Source organism: Fukomys damarensis, unplaced genomic scaffold, assembly GCF_012274545.1.
Source record: "Fukomys damarensis isolate Sample0158 unplaced genomic scaffold, DMR_v1.0_HiC HiC_scaffold_24, whole genome shotgun sequence".
Lineage (NCBI taxonomy): Eukaryota > Metazoa > Chordata > Mammalia > Rodentia > Bathyergidae > Fukomys > Fukomys damarensis.
In genome coordinates, this window is record NW_022900936.1 from 5,254,992 (window position 1) to 5,265,441 (window position 10,450).

Consider the following 10,450-nt stretch of genomic DNA (forward strand, 5'->3'; position numbering starts at 1 on the left):
TAAACAGCTCTACTGCTGGTGCAACTGTTTCTCCAGTGGGCTCCTCAGCTGGCTTCTAGGAAGCCCTGAATCTGTGACCCTCTACTACTGTGCTACTCTAACAGAGTAAGTGTCCTGGGGACAAGCACCCTCCAGCTGACAACAGCCTTGGGGAGGGTCATGGGAAGCAGGGGCCTTGCACCAGCTAAATGTGGGTGCTGCACATGTGCCTCCTCCCTCCTGAGCCCAGGGCCGACTCTCCAAAGCCCTGCTGGCCTCACCGGCTGCCCTTTTCCTCTGCCTGTGCCATCACAGCTGGAGATGCTTGGTCTCTTCATCTGCCCCCAGCTCCTGCCCTGTAGCCACCTGTATCCCCCTGTGTGAGGTCTGATCTCAGCATGGACAGCATGGAGGAGCAAGGCAGGAGGGTCTGCACATTGCCAGATCATCCCCATCGCCCAAGACTTGATAAGTCAGAAGCCTCTGGGTAACAAGATCTCCAGGTGACTTGCATCTGCCCAGAGCTGGAAAAGGACTGAAGGTGACTCCCACTCACCCTGAAGTGTTCAGCTCATGGCCGCCTCCTCCAAGGAGCCTGCCCCACTTCCCAAGTGCCCCCAGGGGCAGCAGGAAGAGCAAGAGAGGCAGCATGGCCCCAGCCACGTGCACTGTTCACAGTTCAGAGCACCTGCAGCTCAGGGTCCTGCTTGTCTAACAGCTGGTGCTCTGGTGGAGGCTTCTTGGGAACCCCAGCAAGGGCCATTGTACAGGGTCAGCTGAGGTTGCTGGAACATCACACCTGCCAGTGCTACCCGCCAGGGACCCTGCCTGTACCTGCCTGGAGCCTCGAGTTGTGGGGCCACCCAAGAGGCAGGGTCACATGGTACTGAGGACCATGAGGAAGTCCAGCAGAGACAGGCCGGCCCAGCTTTCTTCTGCAGAAGAGCAGGCTTCATGGTGTAACCCATGGGCAGCCTGGCAGGGTGGACGGAACGGCCAGGTTCCTGCAGGTTTGATTCAGAACACAAGTCTGATTTCTGAGGACTTGGGAATTATAGACAAGATGCTGATTTCTCAGGGTGATGGGAGAGTAGCTTCATCCAGAGAGAGAAAAGAGCATTTATAGCTTTTCTTGATAATCACCACAGACAGGGTGCACCAGGTGGACTACGGCTCCCACGGAGATGTCCCCACACCCAATCACCAGGCTAGCGCGGATCCCACCCTCTGAGCCCTCACAGCTCCGGGCCGCCGTCTGTGCTCCAAGCCCAAGAGACGGAGGCCGTAGGTCAGGATAAGCCTCTCCAGCCCTTGGCTTCCACTTCTACAAAAAGGAGTGTAGCAAAACCAACCTTCCAGGGTGACACACAAGTGTAAAGGAGCTGACTGATGAAAGTTATCTTGGCCAATGGTGCTGTCTTTCACAATTGTTAATTACCTGCCTGCTTCACAATGAAAAATAATCTCTGCCAACAGTGGAGGGGTGGGGTTTACCAGCAAACTGGAAAGGAGTTTCTCGCTGTGAGCTTTCGTGGCAATGATCACAGCTGGCACAGAATCTCTTTTACTTGAGGCTCCTGTTTTATTTCCCACCTCCATTCTCTGGCCTCTGACCCACAAGCTCTCACGAACCCACGTTGGTGACCCCACACCGCACAAATGCACACACGTGTGCTCAGCACATCCTGCGTCTGTAGAGGACAAAGCTAGAGGCTCAGACACAACTGGCAGGAGTCCGATGAGGCAATCCCAGGCTGGCTTCCCATCTGAACACGACTTGGGGAGGCATTGAGGGGTCTCAGAGCACACAGAACAGAGGCTGTGCAAACTGTACTTCCAAAGATGTCGTCACCACGGAGTGACCAAAAACGGTCTTTCCCTTGCTGATTTCAAGCAGAGCTCGAACGTCTGAACCCCGCCCAGGAGTTGCACAGTTCTTACACAACTGGGGTTTCCCCCACACTGCTGCGGGTCTCACCCTTCTGTTTTTCTTCCTACAGAAAAGAACAGATTAACATCTGGCCCCGATTTCGGGATTCTTGCATCTGCTCAAACCAAATGAGCTGCCACCAGTCGCCCGACACGAGGACTGTGTGTTCTCTGGGTAGGAAGTTCGAGGGTAATTTGAAGTCAAACCAAGGGCTGTGGACTCTGTTTTGTGGGAGGAGGAGATGAAAGCTTGGGAGGCCCTGGTGGCGTTTCTAATGACTTAGGGCTTTCATTCGTTTTTGTCTACCGCTATGACAGAGCATCACACACTGGGGAATTTTGTAAAACAAAAGAAAAAGAAAGAATTTATTTTTCATAGGTTGAGCATGGATGGGCCAACAGGGAGTCTCCAGCCCCTTGGGAGGACCGTTTTGCTGGCTCATTAAGGGCCAGAAGCCCAAGAGACCATGTGTGAGGTAGGACAATAGGGGGCCGCTCCGTTCTCCCCCAACTGCTCACGACCCGGGCCCCTCTCGGCCCCCTCACAATGGTGGTTCAGTTTTGGCCCGGTCTGCTGGGAACATTCCAACCGCAGCACATGGGCCGTCACTGTGGTCAGAGGGTGCCAGTGGGGATGGGAGGCCTGGCTCGGGTAAGTGTCAGTTTCATCGCTGGGCTCTGTACCAGGTACTTGGCACGGAAAGGGACACATGGCTGCGGGAAGCCTATTTTCCTCCTGACCCCGGTGCAGAATGCTTTGCCTGCAGCGCTGTGCTCACGATGTCCGTGTTGCCCCCGCAGGTTACTGACGGCTCTCTAGGTTGCACCAGACAGATTTACAAACCCGCAGCCCCGCTGCAACCCCATTTAGGGAGGGAAACTGAAGCAGAGATTAGTCTGCCACACACCCCAGGTCACACGGCCGGGCACAGCAGAAGGGGCGGGGGGATTGCCCAAGCTGGCTCCAAAGTTCAGGAACCCCGCTGACCTGTCTGATGTTTTCAGAGTCCACCAGGAAGCTGGCTGCCACCCACAGCATGGCACCTGCTCCCACTCACCCTCCCCCTTCCTCCCCAGACCTTACAAACCCCACTGAGCGGTTCCACCAGGCCCCCAGCTGCTCTCTGCCCAGGTTGTCCACTGTCCCCTCTGCACAGGCGGCTGATGGTTCTGCCAGTGAGGAAAGAGCCAAAAGTGGTGTGTGCTCGACGGCTTCTTCGCCACTGGGTGGAAAGGCAGGACGATGGACCACAGCTACCTGATGTCTGTGTGACCTCAGATTTGAGTTTGTTAAGAAAAATGACATCTCTGAACACTTAATTTCGTTTTCCTTGCCTCATTTTTTGGCTAAGGTTTTAGAAAACCGTGACAAGAAGTTCAGAAGGGCAAAAAGCCGAGTAATTACCTTTGTAAAAGTATTTATTGATTATTAGAGGCCATGGAGTTGAATTGTATAGTCACATGGTGAACGCAACTTAATCGTTTTGTATGTAACTTTTGATAAAGCATTAGAATGTCTCAGCAGTACTCACAAGATGATTCACATTCAGCTTGGCCTAGAAACCTCTTCCTTAGCACCCCTCCTAGCCGTGTCATTCTTTAAACTACGAGATGGTTCTTAGGGGAGACGTCACATGGACACGATTTGGGCCTTGGAGACTCCCCAAAGGCGTGGCCCCCGGTCTTTGGTGCTGAGAGGCGATGGACCCTTCACAAGGTTGTGCTTCCGGGGTCATCTTTGGATCACTGGGAGTGATGCTGAATGAGGACCGTTACCCTGGCTTCTCCCTTTCTCTTGTTGCTTGGCCAGGAGGCGAACAGCTCTGCTGCACCACGAGCTGGTGCCACGATGTGTTGCCTAGCCACCGCCCAAAGCAGTGGAGGAAATGGAGCCTCCAAAACGCTGAGCCCAAACCAACCTTTCCTCTTTGCTACATGACCGCCTCAGCTATTTGTTGGAGGGACAAAAAGCTAATAACATGCATTAAACAGACACTTATAGCTCAAGACGATCTAACTCTGAACTGTCAGAAACGTGGTGAATTATACATTGCCCCCCTAAAATCTGTTTAGAATTGGAGCATTGAAAGGGACAGGGATGGAAGGATAGGGCTAGCAGGAAGAGGACTTGAAGAATATCCTCTACACCCCGGTCAAAGGAACTTTGTCTCCATCATGCAGAAAAGCAGGCAATACATTTTTTGCTTTGAATGAAAATGCATCTTCCTTAAAAGCCGTGGAGGGGTAAGAGCGGAAGGGTGTACACTGCATGGGAGACAGCCATCGATGATTTTCCCCATCCTTCAAGGTCTGTGCCTTGTGTTTTGGGTGAGGCCCTCTGCTTTCGTAACGGTTGTCAAAGCGTGGTCCACAGACTCTGGTAGCCTCTGAGGCACTTTCACAGCCAGCTCAAGGTCAAAACTACTTTTCACAACATCGACAGATTTCCCTTTTTTTTACTGTTTGTGCAAAGGCAAAGATGAGTGAGTTTGCTGGTGCCTTAACACGAGTCGGGCAGAGGCACTAAGTCATATGTTCTTCACTGCTGTGTACTTGCTTGAAGAATAAATACAAAAAGGAAAAGACCAATCTCATTCAAGAATTTCTTTGATGAAACAGTAAAAGTCAATTAAAAGAACATGAATCTTTCGCTTCTCTGTAATCAAATGGAAAAGCTGCTGGGTGCTCAAGGATAGCAACTGTCCCCAGGAAATCCAGGTGTGGATTGAGTTACCAGCTAAACTAGTCACTTTATTTCTGGACACCTTTTTACCTGAGATCAACTAACAAATTATGTCTATTTGGCAAATTACGTCTTTGGTATTTGGAAGGTTCTTTCTCAAAAATACATGAAACAGGCCTGTCATTTCAAATAGAGCAGTTTAGGGAAGGATGCATTGCCAATGATAACATCTGAGTTTTCAAGTAAAAATGTGGGTTCTCGAAAACTTGTATCTGTCATTGTGAGCTTGATAGTTTCCATGTTCTTTATGGTTAAGACTGGTGATGATAGTAACTACTGTGGTCATGTGATAGGGTACAAAAATGTGTCATCAATTTGTAGCAGTTTCCGAATGATCAGTGAATAATGATAGTACAGGCAAAAGCCATCCAAAGTGCAAGGTAGATCAATTGAATTCAAGGTAGGCATAGAATCTGGTGTCGTTTCATATTTTATTGAAATAAAGGTTTAAGAAATTGCCATGTGTAAGTCTTATCATATAAAAGAATATCCACAATTGTGTGATACAGCTATTAAATGCTACTGTTTTAACTGTTTTATCTGTGTTAGGCCAGGTTTTCTTCATATACTCACATCAAATTATGGCAGAAGAGACTAAATGCAGAAGTAGAAGAATCCAGCTTTTTTTAAAGCAAACATTAAAAAAGATTAGTAAACATGAGAAACAGTACAGTACTTAAAAAATATCTAGGATTGGTTCTAATTTCTCATATGGGAACTTTCTGGCGGTGCTGGGGACTGAACCGTTGGCCCATCACACACTGGGAGAAGGTTCTCCCTGAGCGCCACCCCAGCCCCTAACCTAGAAACCGTTCTTGGTGCATCCAGTGGTTTGCTGATGAGTCAACCAGGTCCCTAGGAGCAGAGAAAGCCGTTGTAGTAGTGGCTGCAGATCCCCGGGGTGTGAATACTCTCACCACCTGGAGTGGGGAAAGGTGGCTGCCAGTGTCATGAATTCGGAGGTCTCAAGGATCCCAGAGAACAGCCACACTGGTCTTCAGATGTCACCTCACCGCCAGCACTGGTGAAGGGACGAGGACCGCTGTTGGCCTCGAAATGCCGAAGTGCTTAAACCTCCCATGTCATCTGCTTCACCAAATCCTCCCGAGTCTCCTCCCGATTACTCAAGACCCCTGAGTCCCACTGCAGTCCTTTACTTAGTGAAGTTTCCATTTGAAGGAGTGCGACTTTGGGATTCCTGGAGTGGACTCTGGGGAGACACCAGTCAAAGACTGGACGCTCACCGACAGAAGTAGGAGGCGGTGAAGGGTGTAGTTAAAATCCCCCCACCACCTTCATTTCAGGAGTGGGGAGGAAGAATGAGAACTATTACGAGGTGGTGTTTACATAAACCAAATACTTTATTATTTCGGAAAGGCCAAATTACAAAACCTTTTGCTTCAGATCTGCCCATTACCATGCCAGAGGCTCCTAGGTACTCACATTTCCAAAAGCACTGGGTCGCACGACATTAAACTGCCATCTTTGCTGACAAAAACCAGCCCCAAATGGGCAATTTAATGTGGCTCAGACTCGTAACAGATCGAGCTGAGGGCTATGCTTTCTTTTGCCAGCAAGATGTTCCCATCACATGTCTGTTTATATTATAAACAGATGTCCCAGTGATAAATAGGTCCCACTTGGAAAAAATATCCTGTGCTTGACTGTGCTGCAAGCGTCGTTTCTGGGCACGTAGGCAGTCGTCCCAGGGCTGGCTGTGCTGCTCCCAGCTTGCCCTGGACCCATTCCATAGTCTCATCACACGACAATTCCGAGTCTGTAAATGTCCAAAGCCAGTTTGTCAGGAAGCAGTCAAGTCTGACCCACTCGGGAGCCATTGCGAGTTGACTTTCTTAAAAGGCCAGAACTGCACAGTGGACTTCCATGCTCCTGAACACTTCAGCTGGATCAAAAATCCTTTCCTCCAGTGTACCACGGCTATGAATTCTTGCCTGTCTGGCTCTCTCTGTGTCCAGGAAAGCTGGGAAGGAAAACAAAACCAAAACCCCCAAAGAGCATCTTGCTGACAACACTGAGCAGAAAGCAGAGCGTGCTGTCCAGACGGGGCAAGCCAGACTGCATTCATTTAGGGTCAGGGTTTCAGGCGACCCCTGCCCGGCCCGAGCCCCACCCTTCCACTCTGTACAATACTCTTAACTTTACACGCAGCTGAGATAAAAATAAAGCTTTCGTACAAATTACATTTTTTTCCAGTGAATTACTTTTGCAGTAAAAATAGCTGCTACATAAATCCCTCCTGATCTCTGAAAAGGAGTCGCGTTATTTCCAAAAATAGTATTCTTATTTTAATCACAGAGTAACGTGAGGCACAGGAAGGAAACGGGTGGTCAGGGAGAGGTGCATTGTTGGGGGAACACAGTGAACACCAAAAAATAAAAGACATCTGTGTACAAACTGATTTAAAGGCATGCATAAAAGTGGAAAACATATACCATCTGTCAAGAAAAATACTGCTTTATAGCTTTTACTTTACAAGTAAGGGAAAAAAACGGAGAGGCCAGGCTCACTCCAAGGTAATAACGTTGAGTTTCTTATTTAAAAAAATATCCCCAAATATAAAAAGTCCTTGCCGGATAACAACCAAGGCAAAACAAAAAGACAAAACAACAATAAAAAGCGAAAAAACCAGGGATGACCTCCCCGGACCTTATTCCTCTAGGTATATTGTACGAAAATAGCACATTTTACATCCTTCTTCATCGCTGTGCTGGCAGTTAAATCTTTGTAGAACGCCGCTCCTGTGTGCTGCCGAAAAACGGAATAAAATAGTGGACGTCTGCATTCTTATCTCAAATAGTTACATAATTACTTTAAATTACAATATATAATTTCTGTTAAATAGCATGGTACGAGGATTCCAATGGCAACTCTTAGAAGATTACAATAATATGTACAGACTTCTGAAATGGCAACGCTGGTTTCCTCCCCGCCCTCCCACTCCTGTCCAGCACAGACGGTTTGCTCTTCCGTGTGAAGCCCCCGAATCTGCAGCGAATGGTCTGGCGCCCGTGACACGCTTCCTCCTCAGAGAATCCCACGCAGTCGGAACCACCCGCTGCGTGGCGAGGCCTGGGCAGACACAGGCTGGCTCCCCAGAGCCCCTTGTGACTGCTGCCACAGGACGGGGGCACCGCCCGCCCGAAGACTCCAGAGTCCAGGAGCTGCGGGGTCTGCTCCGCGAGGGGTCCAGCCTTGTCAGAGAGGCGCGTCCTGGGATGAAATCAGGCCACTGCTTCTCAGCGACTTTCCCGGACGCCTTGCAGGGGGTCCTTGGAGCAGTCGGTCGGCACGGGCTTCCCACTCGGGGTCCCCCGGGCCCGGGGTGGGTTAAGGGCGGTCCCGGGTCCTCAGTCCTCTGTGTCGGGCTGGACCCCCAGGATGGCATGCAGCTCCTCCGGCGTGAACCCCAGCAGGTTCTGCAGGTCGCAGACGAAGCGGTACACGTAGCGCTTGCCCGACGTCTTGTGGATGATGTTCTTGTCGTAATAGTAGCGTAAGCCCCGGCTCAGTTTCTCGTAGTTCATCTTGGGCTTATTTTTCCTCTTTCCCCACCGGCGAGCCACCTTTGGGGGACACAGACAGAGAGTGAAACTCCCCACAGAGACGTGAAGGACCCCCCATTGCCAGCCTAGAGAATGTGAGCCCAGCAGGGGGCCACCGGGGGCTCTGTCCTGTCTTTTAATGCAGGAAGGGACATGGCGTCACCCCTCAGCTGTGTCTCTGCATCCAGGAGCGAGGTCCCCAGCCTCCTGCCCCGGCTGTCACCAAAACCTCCCGGCAGCCAAGAGCACAGACCCAGGAAGGCCTGCAATGGGGACAAGCTGGCGTCACCGCCTCCGGGAACCGGTCATGCACTTGTTCCCGTGAACGGGGACAGGAAGGCGACCGATTATGCTCCACAGTGCCAGGGGCCAAGGGTTTCTGTAACGCTGTCCTGGGACAGTGGGGATCACTTGTGCCGGGGCCTCCTCTAGCGGGGAACCTCGACCCAACCCTCCAGGCCTCTGGGGCCCACCGTGGGGCTCGGCTGCCCAGGGACAAGGACATGTTGCCTAGGCAGGAGCTTTCAGATGGCCACAGGAGGACCGCAGCTCGAAGCCCGGCCCCCTGGTAACAGGAGACCGAGAGGGAGTCGGTCCCAGGTCTGTGAGCAGAGGCACCCAGGGCCAGCAACCAAGCAGGGCCTCCCAGGACACCTGCTCTCTAGGGGCTCCAAGGACTCCCCAGGGCGTGGGCCATACCTCATCAGGGTCAGCGAGCTTAAACTCCCATCCGTCCCCCGTCCAGCTAATGAACGACTGGCAAGACTTGTCAGAGAGCAATTCCAGGAGAAACTGCCAAAGCTGGATGGGTCCACTTCCTGCGGGGACAGGGACGACACATTTCCGTGGGCTCCAGAGGCCACAAGTCTCCAAGCACCCGAAGAACACGAGTTGGGAATGCAGATCCAACTCCCGGAAAGGGGTTGGCTGCTAAAGACGAAGGGGGGGTGGGTCTAGACGCTTCCCTGGGAAGAGGCTCGACCCTGAGGGATGAGGCTGGACCCCAAGCAAGGGTCCTCCCTCCAAGCCTAGTTCCACACCAGACGCTCTCCCTGGGGCCTCCAGCTCTGGGCAACTTCCATTCCTCATCCTGACTTTGCTTCCTCACAGAAAAGCCTTGAGGGTTTGTTTCTAGAAAGCATGGGGAGGCAGGGGCTGGGACAGGGTACTGGGTCATGGAATATGGCATATCGTGAGCAAACTGCTCAGTGTGGGACAGGCTGTGTCCAGCACCCAGGCTGCATGACACCAAATGCCACTCCGTCTGTCTGCCTTTCCTGGATGCTGACTGGATTCCTGCCCCTCAGCATGAGGCACAGAAAAGCCCAGGTCTTCTGATCTGAAGCTCAACCTCTCTCCACCAAAAAGCTATGTCCCCAAATGCCTTGAAACAGCTGGGCATAGTGGCATATACTCATCATCCCAGCACACTGGGAGGCTGAGGCAGGAGGATCCCAGTTCAAATCCAGCCTGGGCAGCTAAGTGACTTAGCAAGACCTTCTTTCAAAGTTTTGAAAAAGGGCGAGGAACGTAGCTCAGTGCGAAGGCCCTGGATTCAATCTCCACACACAAGGCTTTGGTATAAAGCACGAAGGCCATGGCTTAGGAACCAGAGGCATTTTTCCCATCTGTAGAATGGGCTCACAGCCAGGCCATGGGTCCCAGATCCAGATATCTACAGGCACTGGTAGCCAACAATGGTAATTAGCTTTACTATTAAAACGGAAAACACCAACGCTACAGCTGTTTATTTTCTTACCAAGCCCAGAACTACTGGACATGAAAAGCACCAAGGGTTCACATACTTTTTAAGTGAACATATTTACGTGGTGGTGTGTTTTAAATGATTTAAAAAAATAGGTGCCATATATGTTCATTTTCATCTATAGTACTGTATATTTTCTAGGTACTATGGTACCTATATTCTCTCTCTCTGTATAGTACTAGATATATATAGATATATATCTATATATATATTCTATTTTCTATAGTACTGTATATTTTCTATTTTTTGTTTGTCTGGTTTTTTTGAGACAGGGTCTCAGTATGTAGCTGAGACTGACCTCACTATGTAGCCCAGGCTGGTCTCACACTCACAGTGATCCTAGAGTGCTGGGATTACAGGTATGCGCTACCAAGCCCAGCCAGCTTTAGGTAGACTTAAAAAAGAAAAAAAAATTCACAGTGGCTCCGTAAGGTCAAAAATATGAAAAAAAAAAAAAAAAAAAAAAAAAAA

The 10,450-nt window shown here is 50.5% G+C and overlaps 1 protein-coding gene across 1 annotated transcript in view; it reads right to left on the bottom strand.

The window, feature by feature from the left end:
* Positions 1–6,375: 6,375 nt before the first annotated feature.
* Ets2 (ETS proto-oncogene 2, transcription factor) overlaps positions 6,376–10,450 on the bottom strand; it is a 15,437-nt gene continuing 11,362 nt past the window's right edge. Inside the window, exons 9-10 of the mRNA XM_010636541.3 lie at positions 8,914–9,032; positions 6,376–8,235 (exon numbers count right to left, since the gene is read on the bottom strand). Coding sequence (XP_010634843.1) covers positions 8,020–8,235; positions 8,914–9,032 — 335 coding nt within the window. The 3' untranslated portion in view covers positions 6,376–8,019. The remainder of the gene's footprint in view (positions 8,236–8,913; positions 9,033–10,450) is intronic.